The 17,114-nt window shown below is 35.6% G+C and overlaps 2 protein-coding genes across 3 annotated transcripts in view; both read left to right on the forward strand.

The window, feature by feature from the left end:
* Positions 1–1,073: 1,073 nt before the first annotated feature.
* On the forward strand, positions 1,074–4,544 carry LOC128858584 (cap-specific mRNA (nucleoside-2'-O-)-methyltransferase 1). The gene is made up of 2 exons (XM_054094976.1): positions 1,074–1,806; positions 2,813–4,544. Exons 1-2 carry the CDS (start codon positions 1,158–1,160, stop codon positions 4,504–4,506), a joined length of 2,343 nt encoding a protein of 780 aa, XP_053950951.1. The 5' UTR covers positions 1,074–1,157; the 3' UTR covers positions 4,507–4,544.
* A 5,079-nt stretch (positions 4,545–9,623) lies between these two features.
* Positions 9,624–17,114, forward strand: part of LOC128858585 (structural maintenance of chromosomes protein 3) — a 36,915-nt gene continuing 29,424 nt past the window's right edge. For both annotated transcript variants that reach the window (XR_008454035.1, XM_054094977.1), the window contains exons 1-3: positions 9,624–9,785; positions 9,836–9,950; positions 12,211–12,350. Coding sequence is in view for 1 of the 2 variants with exons in the window: in XM_054094977.1 (XP_053950952.1) it covers positions 9,771–9,785; positions 9,836–9,950; positions 12,211–12,350 (270 nt within the window). In the remaining variant the exon portion in view is untranslated. The remainder of the gene's footprint in view (positions 9,786–9,835; positions 9,951–12,210; positions 12,351–17,114) is intronic.

Raw genomic sequence — 17,114 nt, forward strand, 5'->3', positions numbered from 1 at the left:
ACAAAAATTAGAGAGATGAAACTGTTAGCGAAGAACTGTAGTAATTAGAGTAGAACTGTAGTGAATATGAAATTACTAATAATACAATAAAAATAATAGTTATAAAAGGAAAAACAATGTTGACGATGGCGTTGGCAGCGATTGCGTGTGCTCCATTTTGTACGCTTATTTTATTCCTTTAAGTAGTCTTAGTCTTCAGTGTACCAAAGAGTAGCCTGGTGTTAACGGTCGAAAATTATTGGAGTCTGATGAAATCGGTGTAAGCGATAAAGTTTTTTGCAAGGAGGGTGTGAACACGGCATACTTTGATATTGTCGGTGGCACAAGTTTACTAACGGGTACCCTCTTTACGGGGTAGCTTCCCTCTTACTTAATTCCAAAATAGAATGCAAAACAACTTTATTTCACTGCCATGAATGTAAGGTATTATGCTGGAAACCGTCACCGGCATAAACGCAGTCCCCTGTCAGCTGTTACGTCAAACTAATAAGAACTCCATGTAAATGAAAAATTACTTCCTTCCGTATCGTAGTATCGTATATTTAATGGCAGGGTTTTTTTAAAATTCCCGTAGAACCCTGGGAGCGGATTGCTCTCTCACCACACAGTGTTGCCAAGCGGTAGGTTTCGAAGTCATTTACAAAATAAACTTAGAAAAATTATAATTTTTATTAAAATAACTTAAAAGCACTGTTGAATAATGTTAATTATAGATAAATGAACTATTTGCATTTGTTGGTTTTTGGCTTTGGTTTATTGATCAATGAAAAATTGTAACTGATAACGCGGATGTGTGAAAAAGTGTGTAAGCAAATATATCAATGGCAACATTGTGTATATACAACCAAACACATACACATACAAACCGATGTATTGTGTAAATATGTAACTAAACGAAGCAGTTGTTCTCTACGGGATGAGTTTAACTCAGTTTTGTGGTCGTTTGGGGCTGCGGTAAGGGACTACGTACATCGATCACTGTTCAGCATTAGTTGTTCACTGGATTGATAAGTTGCTTGTGTATAGTGCGCTTAATGTAGGTATATCTGTATTGAGTAGAACATATCGAGCTTTCGTGCTATTTTTTAATTTATCGATTAGTTGTTCAAAGTGTTTGACTGTTGTATATCCTTACAATAAATGTTGAGTTTGTGGTAATGGAAAGAGAAGAAAATATTTGCGAAGAAAATGTGGAGCCAATGGCGAAAAAGATTAAAACAGAATGGGTTAAAAGTTATTCTGACAAGGCACTACTCATGATGACCAAAATGGGATACGAAAAGAACAAAGGTCTGGGAAAACAGAATCAAGGTCGGCTTGAACCTATTGTTGCTGTACAACAGGATGGCAGAAAGGGGCTGGGGTTAAAAGCAGATGAATGTCAGTTAACTTTGGAATCTTTCGATATTTCCAGCGAAGTAATTAACTTACCTGAAAAATTTGCCTGGATTACTAATAGTTCACGGGAAGATTGGGAATTCGATGAATCCAATAATTGTATTGTCACAGGCCCTCGCAAACAAACGATTGAAGACGAATGCTTATATTGTGATCCAGATATTTTAAAAAATATTTTAGACGCTAAATCGGAATTTGACAAATTAAATGATAATGAGTTAAGACGAGCAAGAGCCCGTTCTAATCCCTTTGAAACAATTCGCAGCTCGATATTTTTGAATAGAGCCGCTGTTAAAATGGCTAACATCGACTCCATGTGTGATTACATGTTCACCAATCCTAGAGATAAGAATGGATCTTCGTTATTACATGGCAACGAACTTTTGTATTTTGCTGATATATGCGCAGGTATAACAATTATTATGGTGGTAAACATTCTTGTCTTGTTTGCAATTGGCTTTTTTTTAGTGTAAATTACAAAAAAGTACAATATTTATTTCGTGTTATTTTACCGTCTAAAAGTTTGCTGCTGATGACATCTAAGTTATATGCTGTTAAAACTCCTTCATCGATGGGGTTGGTCTTAGCTACAAATACCGTCAGTTAACAGTTTATTAAGTGAAATAAAATCTAAGTAGATTATCCTATTATTTTAGTGGTACCACTAAAAAGTGGGTGTGGCCCGCCACTTCTTTCTGATTTGATTTGGTTTAATACCATTTCTTGTGCAAATGTGTATAATGGGGATGCAAGAGAATGGGAGAGGTCGAAATTTAAAGTTTTTAAAATCAGTATATTCCAGAACACACAACCTATTTAACGAAATTAGTATCATTCCAAGGGGCTATTAAAAAACATTTCACTTGAAATACATAATATTTGAAATTTCCACAATTATTTAGTTGTACAGTAAACCTTTAAAATCAGTTTAAAGGTCCTACCGCACACTTCTATTTTTTGTGTGGGATGTGTAGGATGTATTTTATTATTATACCACAGAGATGTTTTGGACTCCTTGAGGTGCCAGCTCTGTGAGTCTGTTGGAACTGCAAAGTGCGAGCAACAATGGTATGCTCTTAATGAGTTTTACGGGCAGAACTCTTAATATGAATCAATACCTTGCAAGAAGTTCATCTAGCCGGAGATTTCCTTGAACAACTAAGAAAGGTGTCACCGTTATTAATCCCAAAATTTCGTTCAATGTTTTTAAAAAGGTAGCATTTCTGTTTGTTTCTATTTGTTTGTGATTTTGATAGTTTGCAATAAGTTTACTTTTCTGAATATTTACAAAGTGGAACTCTTGACTTAAATGAATTTATTTATTGAATATATATTTAGAACTATTATAAGAATATTAATATTTATAGGAAAGTTTTCATTTAAGTTTTGTATCTTATTCCTTTGTATTCAACAGGTCCTGGTGGATTTTCAGAATATGTTCTTTACAGGAAATCGTGGGAAGCAAAAGGATTTGGATTCACTTTACGGGGTCCTAACGATTTCAAGCTAGATAAATTTTTTGCAGGGTCGCCAGAGTCCTTCGACACTTTTTATGGGATAAGAAAAGATGGAAATATTTTCTTTAAAGACAACCAAGATTCCTTCGCAGAATACGTCTTAAAACATTGTAAAAGTGGTGTTCATTTTGTAATGGCGGATGGTGGTTTTTCAGTCGAAGGTCAAGAAAACATTCAAGAATTACTTTCCAAGCAACTATATCTGTGCCAATGTCTAATGGCATTGAAAATACTTCGAGTCAATGGCAGTTTTCTGTGCAAGATGTTTGATTTATTCACTCCATTTAGTGTAGGACTTGTATATTTAATGTATAAATGTTTTGAACAGATATCTATACTGAAACCAAATAGCAGTAGACCAGCAAATTCGGAGAGGTACTTAGTTTGTAAGTGGAAAAAATCTGATACAGATTCCGTTTGTAAATATTTAGATCACGTGAATGATATTTTTAATGCGGCTGACGAAGATGTTTTAGAGATTGTTAGCCGAGAGAACATTATGGCTGACAAAACTTTTCTAGATTATATTGTTAAAAGCAATAATGAAATTGGACAAAACCAAATTGTTGGGTTAAGGAAAATAGCAGTATATTGCAGAAATATACAACTGAGAGAAACAAAACAATCTGAAATCCGTAAACGATGTCTTGAGCTGTGGGGTCTTCCAGATAAACTTAGACAAGCCCCAGAATCCAAGTCTTCCGAAAAACTCCTCGAGGAGATTCTAGGAGATTGGAATGATAAGCTTTTATTTAATTTTACACCTACAGAATTGTGTACCGCAGTACAGTTACAAAACAACATTAATAGCATTTATGATTGGTATTTCGTCCCAATTGGTAGAGGTGAAACTAATATTAACGCTTGTTGTATGTTTTTATGTAAATCTAAAGGGTGTTTACTTCGTTATACTGATAGCAAAAAATGGGAACCAGTAGAATATATTTTTGAAGTATCTCCGAGGTCTATTTTTTATGGTGAAATTGTGTATGAATACACTGGCGAAGGTCGGACGCAAACACGAGTATGCGCTTTGCACATTATAGATGCTATTATGATTGGTGGGATAGATATAAGACGCCTAAAACTCTCTGAACGATCTCGTTTATGTCAAAAATATGCTCTCAGCCTTAATAAACCATACAAAGAAGGGAATTCGGGTCCCATTCGAAGCAAATGTTTATATAAATTAAAAGAGTTTCCTAATTTCTTTAACAATATGAGTTCACATGTACTGAAGGATAATTCAACGCGACTTGGATTATCTTTGTCATCGGAAAACAAATTTTTTGTTCCAGGGGGTATTTTACTATTATGTGAGATTTGTCACAACTTCTTTTCAACTATATCAAACTCAACACAAAAACTGTATTATTTTGATAAGCAAACAAAAACATCTTATTATAAAGATGGCATGCCAATTGAGATACAAAATGCTTTATACGCTTCATTTAGAAATACTTTTCAAAGACGATTATTATGGAAATGGACTAATTTGATGCAAGTTGAAGAAAAAAGTAAGCATCGGGAGAAAAATTTACTGTATCGAGAAGATTTTACAACATTTATATGCAATAAAGAAAAAATATGAAAAACGAGTAATGCACGGTGAATTTACTACAGGTGCTGATATTCATATAAATGTATGCCTTGTGGATCCATCACGGCAAATTTAGGTGGTCGTTTCCATGGCGAAATGGGGTAGGTAGGTAAGTAGAAGTAGCAGTCGGTCTCTGAATCAACTCATACCAATGCCGATCCATTGTGATACCAATGAAGCAGTTGATCTGGTTGACACTTATATCTCTAACGTCATCAGTATCATTCACAGTGAGGTAAAGTAAATGAACTTGGTGGCATTCTTGCAGCTTCTGCGATAGTCGAAATAAGGTACACCCAATCTTCGAGCATGTCGGAATTAGTTACCACCGCCAAGAGATTTGATCGATGCTTAGGTATCGGAATAAATATGTATATACTTCTCTAAAGATAGTCACATTTTGTCTAACCAGAAAGCAAATATAAACGAAATTCACTACACTGACTAGGAAAACGAGTGGAAACGCTTATTTTGGTTACAGTAGACACCAAACTGAACTTTATCGTAAAGCTTTGATCCATCAGCAAAGAGCCGTAAGCAATTTTTCCGATCAAGTATGTCATCAACCCACTCACCTCTAGCTTGAATTCTAGTACTATATAACTTAATAAAGTATGGTTCATTCAAACAATAGTCAAAAGAATTGGTTGGATCCAGACCGAGTGCTCTAGCGAAGTTTCTAACATTTAAAACGCGCCATTGATTAGTTGCGGCAGCCGAGCAGCGGAGTTACCTGCATTTTATTTACCAACGAAAACTAGGGGAGGTGAGAAGAAAAGAGTATTCAGAACATCAGAGGGTGTGCTTCTAATAGATCAGCTTATACATACATATGTATGTATGTACGTTGAACATTTTGAAGCCCGTTTCTAATCAGTATTGTCAAGAGCCGTCCACCAGACTATAATCTCGTAAAGGAATATAGAGGTATTATAACAGTCTTATACAGCCAGTGAGTGTTTGGCGTTAACTCCTACTTCTTGCCTTACAAAATTTAATGTTAGCTTTACAGATAGTGAATTTCTATATTTCATCGAGAATGGCTCTAATTCTATTTTTTGAAAGTTCACACCCAAACCGCTATATGTCTGCATTAGATCGTCGCTTATAAAACTTTCACATATAAGTAGATGATCTACTTTTTCGTGCTTAACTCCCAATCCATAAGTGCCTTTTTACACTTGGAAACATTTTGTTCGATGGAGAAGGACAGCAGCGGAAGAGAGAAGGGAATTTGTTTCCCGTACTGGCAACACGCTTTGTGATAGATAGATACTCAAGTTAAGTTTAAGTTAATTATTTATATATGAAGTATGAAGCACATGCGGGCCCTTTCCAATTATGTCTAATTCATATAAATACGTATAATCTCGAGTCCGGGCCCCATTTGAGAACTCCGGGCCCGGCGTGTCTTCCCATCCATTGATATCTCGCGTCTCTTTTTTCCTTGTTTCTTCGTTTATATTCGTCAATGTTCCGATATTTCCTTCTCTCATTCATCAAGTTCAGAATTTCATCATTCATCTATTTTTCTTATGCTACATTAATTTTGTTCCTAGTGTATTAGTTGTCAGTATTCTTATCTTGTCAACAGTATTATTCCAGCATTCAATCGGATTTTCACCAGTATTGCAACTTGTCAATATGGCGTAGCCGGAGTTGGACTGATGAGGGTTATTTTTTTGAGAGCAAACGAGTTTTTAATAAAGAAAACTACAACCACCCTATTTGTTTTGCTGACATGATAATCGAATTTTTGTGGAGTAAATCTATTTATAAAAAGCATGAGAACCCATTTACAAAACTGATCGAAGCCACACAATATACTTATAAATGGTTTGGGTTCTAATTACTTTATTACTTTTTGCAATATTAAATATCATTGTTTTTCTTCTTTGAGTTCAATACGTGCATAACATAATCCAGACAATCGCACTGTTTTTATTTTAAATTTCCTCCTGCATCGCTTATTTTGTATGTTTATATTTTCAAAAATGTTTCTCAATTTTAAATTACAGCAAAAAATATTGCAGATTTACAATCAACCCTCCAATGAACATCTCTGCACACGAACTTCGTTTTTATTTCAGGTGTATGGCAACACCAACTTTTCGTCAAATTACACAACTTTTAAGCTAAATACACACCAGGCAACCGTTGCAGCAACACGGCCATGTTGAAGCAACTGTTGCCTCGTGTGTAGCTGTGTTGCCAATTGATTTTCGTGTTGCTGCAACCGTTGCCTAAAATATCAAATAAATTTGATTTTTGGGATAGGTTGCTGCAACCGTTGCTTCGTGTGTATCATTGTTTACTGCTTTTACTCGTTCAGATTTTGAAAACAAGCGAAGAAGAAGGTTCGTGCGGAGTAAAATAAAGTGAAAAAGGAAAAAATGGCAATTGAAAATAATGAAAATTATGTTAATTTTATTAACGAATATAAAAATTTGACAGAGCTGTGGGATATAAGTAGTGAAAAAGTTAAAAATAGAAATTTTAGAAAAAAAGTATACGAAAAATTAAAAAATGAATACAATAGAATTGATAAAAATTTCAAGTCCGCAAAAAAGTTTCCTGTTGCAAGATACCGCAAAGTTATTGCCAGTATAATTTCTGCTGATATTGCCTCTCTCATTATAGTATCTTGTTTCGTTATTTTGGCCTTTACGAAGTCCAATAATTTTCTAAACAGGGCTTTTTCCATCCTCATGTAATTTTTATAGTCCGCTGGCTCATTTTCCTTCAGTTCTTTCAGCAGCCTCTCGTTCGAAAATTCGATTTTTTTAAAAGCCAATTTTTGTACCAAATTTTCTTTCTCTTCTTTTGTTGCATCTCTTCTTCCTCATTTTCGTACAAAAGTTCGTGAATTATAATAAGAGAAGTAATTTTACGTATTTCGTCGATCATTTAAAAATTTTAATTTTACGTATCTTCCGCTTGTACCTTTCCTGCACCACAGTTATACACAATACTGAGATTGAATCAACGGTCGCAACGTGTTTCTTAGACAAAGGCAACACGTTGCTTCAACGGTTGCCTCGTGTATATCAAGCTTTACATTAAATCACTTAAAAACTATGTCTCCGAAGGGTGCGGTTTTCAGTTTTAAGATGGGGATACACGTCTCAATCCCCCCTTTAAACCTTTTTTTCAAAGCGATATAAATTATACTAAATATTTCCCCTTTAAATCGCCATATCAGTGCATTTTGCACATTGCAAGTTGCAACTTTGAATAGACAGCTTCTCGTATCTTATCATCTGCTTAGCAGATTTGCCACACACTTAAAGCATTCGTATTATTTGTATTATACTGAAGACATATATGGCAGGTAGATGCCGCTATCATAACCGGTCTACGGCCACCAATCTGTGATTTGGTTTAATGTAAAGGCTAATGGCGCCTCCACTCACTGACGTGTATGTCGTGATTTACTCAAGATTAAACAAAACTTGTGCCCGTAGAAAACACTTGCTTTCGTTCGGTTACATATTTACACAATACATCGGTTTGTTTTTTATTGCATCGACACAGAGCTGCCATGCATATTTTTGCATACACACTTTTACACACATATCAGTTACAATTTTTCATTGTATAATAAATCAAAGAAAAAATCCAACAAATGTAAATAGTTCCTTTTCCTATTACTAACATTATTAAAAATCGTTTGTAATTATTTTCATAAAAAATTAAATCTAAAAGTTTATTTCGTTAACGACTCAAAATGTAATGTTTGGCAACACTGTGTGGTGAGAGAGCAACCAGCTGAATCCTTTTTACGGAACAATCAAAATTTTTCATTTACACAAGTACACGATACACGATACCGTCGTAAAGAGACGATGTTGACTTTTCATTTAAATGGCGCTCTTATGGTGCTCACACTCTCTAACGAAAACGTACGTTCTGTGTCAGCTAACGATGAAACTTATGAGAACGCCATGTAAAATAAAACTCACCACCGTTCCCTTGCCGTATCGAGTATGCATCTATGTAAATGAAAAATGTTGAATATTACATAAAAACGTGTCAGCTGGTTACTCAGGAACAGACAGGGACTACTGTAACGTCAGTGAGTGTGGGCACCTTTATAAGTTTAATCGTGTCAGCTCACACGGAAAGTAAGTATACAAATGCGGTGAATACAAATGTGGAAATAGCCCGAATTGGACTGACGAGGTTAATTTTTTTGAAGCGCGGTCGAAGGTGGCCTGCGCTAAAAGGAGTTCAACACAAAAATATTGTGAAGCGTGGCCGAAGGCGGCACTCGCAGAAAGGAGTACTACGCCAAAATACTGTGGGTGGTGTAGCCGTAGTTGAACTGATGAGGGTTATTTTTTTGAAGCGTTTCCGAAGGCCACCCACGCAGAAAAGCGTTCTGTGCAAAAATTCTACAAATATACAATAGGCCTTCTAGTCGACATTCCAGTAAAATTCACTTTTACATGTTTATATTTTCAAAAATGTTTTTCAATTCCAAGTTAAAGCACAAAAATACTTCAGATTTACAATCATCCTTCTCGTGACTATCTCTGCAGGCGAACTTCGTTTTTATTTGAGGTGTCTGGAAACACCAACTTTCGCTAAATTGCACAATAAATTACTTCAACTCTTTTGTGTTGCGAAAACTCACCGACCTAAACGCAGTCCCCCGTCAGCTATAACGATCAAACTAATGTAATGTAAAAGAAAAATCCATGCAACAGAAAAAGAGTGTCCATAAACGTGAGTCCTTTTACTACTTATTATAAAGTGTCATTCGAATTTCGAATGCGTATTGCTGCCATAATTTTTTGAAACTTCAGTAATCGTCGTTTATGGATATCCTCCAACTGTTTATTATTAGCAGCTAATTTCGCAATTAAATTAACTATTCCTTCTCCTTATCTTTCCTTCATATCGTTAATAATAATTAATATACAGTATTGGCAACTGATTGTCAAATTTGGAGGTAATCTGCCAGATGTGAACGGGTAGATTAATTTTGTGGATTTATTGGTAATTAATGAATATGTGAACGTACTTTTAATAGATATTTCACTTTCCCAAAAACATCGACATATTTATCGTTCATCAATAAACAAGGTTTTACGGGCCTCGAAGGTGTTTACAAACATCGATGTTGAATTTGCATCCCTAGCAGTGTAGCGAACAAATCCTTTTTGGCTTCAGTGGCATTGCTCCTTAACTAATTTTTCGATATTGCAAATGTTCTGATTGCTGGTCTGCAAGAAAATAAGAGGAATACAAAAATGCATATTAAACAGGTTAGCAATGATCATTTTGGTAACCAGTACACTCACTGAAAATATTACAGATTATAATCCAAGGGTTTAAAAGCTACAAAGATCAAACTGTGGTTGAGCCCTTTGACAAAAGGCACAATGTTGTTGTGGGTAGGAACGGATCTGGAAAGAGCAATTTCTTTTATGGTAAGTTATGGAAATTTGTCTATATACCATGAATATGTTTCATATTGTATATAAAGGTGCCGCGATTATGAGTGGCCGAATGGAATGTTTTCGTTAGATTATGAAATCTAGATAACGAAATGCATCCTAATTACCTGCTCAGTAATATGTAGCAAATGGTAGAATTTGGGAAAAGAAAAGTGGTTATTGAAAAGACTCGTTATCGGTGTCTCATTTTATAATAGTATTGGTTGTGTTTTACGGTGCATTTACGTACTTTCAAATTTGAATTTTTTTAAAATGGATTTAACTAGGGAAAACAAAGAACAAATACTTCTTGATTTTTTGTTTGAATATTCTGTGAGCAGTGATTTCAGTGATGATAGCGATTACAGTACCAAATTACTTGGCATTATACAAGGAGGAATGGAATAAGAGATTCTCACTAAACAACTTCGTCACTATAGTCTATATAAATGGCGATGTTGGAGCAGGTATATATTTTCATAGGCTTATACCTAATACCAGCAGTGTGTTCCAGCTGGAAGTACTGGCAATTGGAGAGCTGCGTGAGGGATGCGTGTGGTTGTCTACGTTGGCGCTGCTGTGCATTCTACTGATGTTGCGCTTGATGGTGATAGTCGGTAGTTGACACGTATGCGCATGTCCATTCTGGAATGGTGCGCAGGCCAGAGCAGCTCCGAAAATAGCTCCAGCCATTGCAAGAATGGCATCTGACTGAAGTCAGATTCCGAGGTACTGTTGCCTGACACACGGAACAGACTGCTGGTTAGTTCTCGCACTAGGATTGGAGCGGGAATTAGGAGAGGTTGGGAATGGGGATGGAGAACATTGTTAAGGTTGCGCCAACACATTTGTTGATGCGGTAGCCATAGGGCTACAGATGGTGCTAGATGTCGAGAGCAACACTTGGCCTCAAACCGTGTGCACCACTATCTGTGCATCTTATGGTCTGAGCAGGAGAACGGAGCGCATAGATTATTTTTGTTTGTCGTGTTCGTGTTGTCTTGATATTTTACTGGCACTGAGCATATATCAGCAAGCCTTTAACTTTCAAAGATTTCTCTGAGTTGCATATCAGGAGAGTTGTTGCCTTTGAGATGTTTTATGTTTTATATTATATATGTTATTGCGTCTATTACTAATTTTTATGACAAAATAATAAACCATTTTTGTATTTCATTATTGGCTGTGATAATTGTAATGTATTTGGGTGGAATATGCGTCAAATTTGTTTAGCATAGCATATCTGTTTAGTGGTCTGTCAGGAAGCTCCTTGGTATAGCTCTAAGTAGTTTATATATTGTTGGTAGTGAAACTTATCCACTAATGAAAAGCAGTGCCTTAAAATGTTTCTCTGAAGTTCCAAAGATTGATGCAGAGAAATTTCCCTACAGGTAATAAAAAATATTTTATCATTCTATGAATTTGAAATATGAATATGAAATTTCTATTGAATTACACACAAATTGTAGCAAAAACCTATAAAGATGCACAGTCATTCGCTAGGTATGGATAATACTTAACTACACTATTGCGTAAGCAAATGCTTATGTGTCCTACATGTAAAGGGTTTTCCAATAAGAGGTGTTATTTTGATATTCAAAGAAAAATGCTATTTTTTTAATATAAATGATCGGATGTTTATTTCATTATAAAAAGGAAGGTATGCCGATAATAGTGGAAAATAACATCAGGGAAATGACAACCACGACCACGCTTACAGGACAATATCCTTTTCATGAAATTTTCCATAACGGAATTGCAAAGTGGCTGCCCTATGTCCTCGATAGCCTCACGGATTCCATCTTGAGGTCTTGAATCGACCCTGGGCTTTCACGTGGCCCCAAAGAAAAAAGCCACAAGGTGTTAAATCACAATTGTGATTACCTTTTCGAGAGATAATACGGTCCGGGAACTTTTCCCGTAAACGATCAATGGTTTCGTTGCTTGTGTGGAACGTAGCGCCGTCTTGTTGAAAATAGACGTTGTCCAGATCAATACCATCCAATTCCGGCCATAAAAAATTGTTAATCATCTCTCTTGTTTAACACCTAACACCTGTTATTGGAAAACCCTTTAGAACATTGGGCATTGGGTCAAATTACATCTAATTTTTTCCGGTTCTAAAAAAAGCAGAATCCTGATATTACACGCGTTACCGGAACGACCCGACTTATATCCGACCAAGGACTCTAATAGCATTCCCCAAACAACAACGAACGATTTATGAATTAAATTAAAAACATTTTTTTTTCAGCAATACAGTTTGTCCTTAGTGATGAATTTACTCATCTCCGCCCGGAACAAAGACAGGCACTCTTGCACGAAGGAACCGGAGCTAGGGTGATTTCAGCCTACGTGGAAATCATTTTCGATAATAGTGATAATCGGGTTCCAGTAAGTATGACAACAATTCGAATATTCATGTGCATATGTACTTTTTACTTGAATAAGGATTTATTTTCCATCTCGCCTTAAATATGGTATGGTTTCATGTTATTTAAAATTTAGCTTTTTGCGATTTTTCGGACCAAAGTCTAGTTTATTGATTGAAAGAAATTATGCGAGTCCACTGTATCACCTCATCATATTCTTTGGCAAGCCAGTGAACTACACTAATTCAAAATAAAGAGCTTCAGAAACCGCTTAGGTCCCTTCATGGGTGCGTTGGGGGAAGCAATATTTACGTAATAACCGTCGTGAAAGCCTTTCGATGGTGTTGATACTCACATCTATTCCCTTTTTAGAAAGAACGCCATGCTTGGCGTAGTTTTAAAGAAGGGCCCTGCTTAAAAAGTTGGACAATCACTTTATCATATTTATTCATATTTTTTGTCTTCACACGCTTCAAGCCGCGCTCGGAAAAGTCAACAACATTTTTGTACACTTTATACCGCTGATTCCACATCACAACAAACGTTTTTGATTTTTTAAGACAATTTCGGTCTTTTCGAATGCGTGCATAAAAATACCGCCTCAAAACGATTCGCGTACTTTTCACTCATTTTAGTTTGGTTGCGTTTACTGGAAAGTTTCGAACGACTCTAACCTGTGTTAGCTCTGGCGTCATAACCCTTGAGTGCGACTATTATGCAGCAAAAAGCAGAACGAAATATAACTTGATGTTACAAGAAAAAAAAGACGGTTATTTTCTTCTGACACACTAAATCCGCGGCAACTCTCATTACCACTTGGGCAAGTAGATCAAACTACAGCTTAGGGTTATAGTCGACGACACACTAATGCCGACAGTAAACAACCCCAAAATTTTGGGAGTTACCATCTATAGTTTGGTGTCTTTCTCTGCGCACCAAACCGCCATTGCTACTGAACAAGGCGAGACAGAAGTTGCCAGAAGATATAGGGTTTTTCAGTAAAAGCGCTTCAACTTTTGAACTTTTTTGAATAAAACACAAACGGTTTGACTTTTTTAACTAATTTTTTTTTATTATCGAGTTTGAACATATACATTTAAGTATGAAATTCGATTTCTTTTGCATGACCACCGCGTGCACGTTTTACGAAGTCCAATCGTTGAACCCAATTTTCGACCACTCTTTTGCATAAATCGGCCGAAATTCCAGCAATTTCGCGTTCAATATTGGCTCTGAGCTCACAAATCGTCGCCGGCTTGTTACTGTATACCAATGACTTCACATAACCCCAAAATGGGACGGCTTGTTAAATGGACCGTAAAATGGACGTAATGCTCTTAAAGTAGCAGCAACAGAACGATTATTTTCATAAAAAATTTGCACGATTTGCAATCGTTGCTCAAGTGTGTAGCGTTCCATGATGAAATGTATACTAATGAAGTTTACAAATGACAAGCGAAAAATAAAAAATATTGCGTCGTTCGCCCTCCCTATCGGAAAAAAGTTGAAGCGCACCTATTGAATAACCCTATACAAGTTACCACCTCTGGAAATTTCGATAATTATTAAGTACAAGTATATAAGCAGAGGTGAACGTACGCAAAGCAAACAGTTGGAACAGCGTAACTTTACAACTTCTGGAAACAAAGAGTTGCAAGCACGGCTATGCGAGGATATGGAGGTATGTAGACGAATTTGTGTTCCAGCTGGCAGCTGTGGCAACCAAAGTGGAAGAGAAGGCAGATAATCCAGGAGTAGACATGCATGTGCTTATGGCTGTCATCACAGATCGATATTCGACATTCCTGCAAACCAGGATATTCGTATATACAAATTCGAAGCAGAAAAGACACATATTTATAACGACGCAGCCGGAAACGATGGTAAATACAGTGAAGATTGGCCTACCTATATATTCACATAAGTCGATCATCTCGTCTGTGAGAGATTAATCTGTAATTAAGAAAGAAATAGTCCAGAAATCGACGCATATTCTGTTTTATTACAATATATAAAAACGAATTTTTCATGCGTCTTGGCAAAAAATACGAGTTCCCTCATGTAGAAATTACGGTTGTTGTAAACCATATGCACTAAGGTATTCAATAAGAAAAACACAATTTTCTGGTTTGAAATACACTTTATTATTCGACACATTCGGTGCCCTGAACATCAATACACTTATTCCAACGAGATTCCAATTTATGGATTCCATCCCTGAAGTGAAACCTGGAAAGGCTACAAAATACGCTTCCACAGCTGTTATTATGACCTAATCATTTGTTGCCGGAATTTTTGCAGGTCTGGAACCAGATGACTTCTTCTGCAAACAAATTTACAGCCTTAGATATGGATGATGAAGAAGAATTTGCTCAAACTGCAAACAGTGGGCAAAGATTCACTGTCACAAAATGCAAATAAAGACGAAAAAGAAAAAAAATAATAAGCGACCGTCAATATACATATGTTCAAGGTGTAGAATGCATAAAAACATTAAATAGTGCTTTAAATGAAGTAGCAAATAACAGCTTCACTCTAAAAATTTTAGCAAATAATGCAGATGCACCACATGCTAAAAGAAAAAGGAACGAAACTGTATACATTTAGGCCAAAAAGTGAAAGAGGATTTAAAGTAGTCTTACGAAATATGCACCACTCTACAGACCAAGAAGAAATTAAAAAAGAACTAAACGAAAAAGGCCACAAAGTACTTAACATTACTAATATAATACAAAGATCAACAACTGCCATTATTTTTCATCGAACTACAAGCAAGTGATAACAACAAAGACATTTACTATATAAACAAGCTAATCAACTGCATACTCATTTTTGAAGCACCTCACCATAAGCGCACCATTTCACAGTGCACGAAATGCCAGAAATATGGGCACTCAAAAATTATTGTACGGATCCAGTATACGTGAAATGTGCTGGTAGGTATATTTCAATGGAATGCAAAAACCAAACAAAGAAAATTAAATGCCGCCAACTACAAAGGATGCGAAATTTATAAAGCACTTAAAATCCAAAGATTTCCATCTCTGCGTAATAAAGAACCAACATTAAACACGCATAAAAATAATACACCAATAACAACAGCCGTAACAAATATAATTCCCGGAGTAAGCTATGCTGATGTTGCATCTTCTTCAAGGGAACATAAAGCAGACCAGGAACTGATTAACAAATTTGAAAAAACAATGATATTGAAGAGCTTAAAGACATGGTATAATCCCTAGTCAACCAAATGACAAATATGATGAATATAATTACAATGCTTTTAACGAATATGAATGGACAAAAGTGATAAAACTCTAATTTGGAATGCAAATGGACTAACACAGAACTATTTAGAACTAAAAAAAAATTTTTAGTTGACAAAGACATTGACATAGCATTGGATGCAGTAACACACTTCACTGACATAAGTCTTCTGAAATTTCCCAAGTACAAAGTGTATGTGACAAACCATCCTGATGGAAGAGCCCACGGAGGGGCTGCTATAATTATTACATCAAGCATAACGCACAACTAACAACTCCAATATTCGACGCCTTATCTTCAATCCACGACAGTAGAAATCTATGACAAAAACAGACCAGTATCTATCTCCTACATTTATTGTTCACCTAGACACATAATAAACTCGGTGCAATATGACAAATACATAAAGATGCTTAAGAATAGATTTATTGCAGCTGGAGATCTCGAATCTTATTAACGCAATTAACAAAAACAATTGCAGATTTATAAGTGCCGGAGAACCTACCTATTGGCCAATTGACGTAAAGAAAATTCCAGACTTGATCAATTCTGCCAAAAACATAAGCCATAACCAATTGACAATTCAGTCGTGCTATGAATATGTAAGTTATATTAAATCTATAGACACATCTTTTCGCATACTTAATGACAGAACCAACTGGAAAAAATTCCACCACTTTATTGACGATCAACTTATATCAAATGTGACAATAAAAGTGCAACTGGCATTACTATTAAGACGCAAATTATAGGAAAAAGAAAGTTAAGAAAAAGATGGCAAAAAACAAGATCACCTAACGACAAAAGAAAACTAAACTTAGCTACAAAAATTCTAAAAGATACCTTAAACAAGAGAAATAACAAAGAAATCGAAAACTATTTGAAGAATCTGACTCCCAACCAAGATACAAACTACTCTTTATGGAAATGTACTAAAAAATTAAAAACTCAAATAAAACATCAACCATCATTAAAAAAAGACGACAATTCATGGGCTGTTACAAAAAATGAAAAAGCGAAAACATTGGCAAATTACTTCGAAAAAGTTCTACCAAATGACGAAGAAAAGAAATAAAAGAGAAAATGACGAATACACCCTAAATAATAGCTTGCATCAAAAAAGGAATAAAACATAAAAAAGCACCCGGATATGACATGATAACAGGAAAAGCATTAGCGGAGCTACCAACCAAGACATATATGTATTTGCGAAACGTTTTTAATACAATGTTTCGCTTACAATATTTTCCGAAACTCTGGAACTCTGGAAAGTGCCAGAGATTATTGCATTGCCAAAACCGGGTAAAGATCCAACTTCCGTGTCATCATATAGACCAATAAGCTTATTACCGACAATATTTAAAATTGCTGAAAAATTACTGCTTGATCGAATAAGCCAATTTCTATACCAAAAACGTATAATACCGGATCATCAATTTGGATTTAGAAAAAAACATTCCGACTATTCAACAGATCCATAGAATTACAAATAAAATCCAATCAGACTTTGAAAACAATC

This window comes from Anastrepha ludens, chromosome 3, assembly GCF_028408465.1.
Source record: "Anastrepha ludens isolate Willacy chromosome 3, idAnaLude1.1, whole genome shotgun sequence".
NCBI lineage: Eukaryota > Metazoa > Arthropoda > Insecta > Diptera > Tephritidae > Anastrepha > Anastrepha ludens.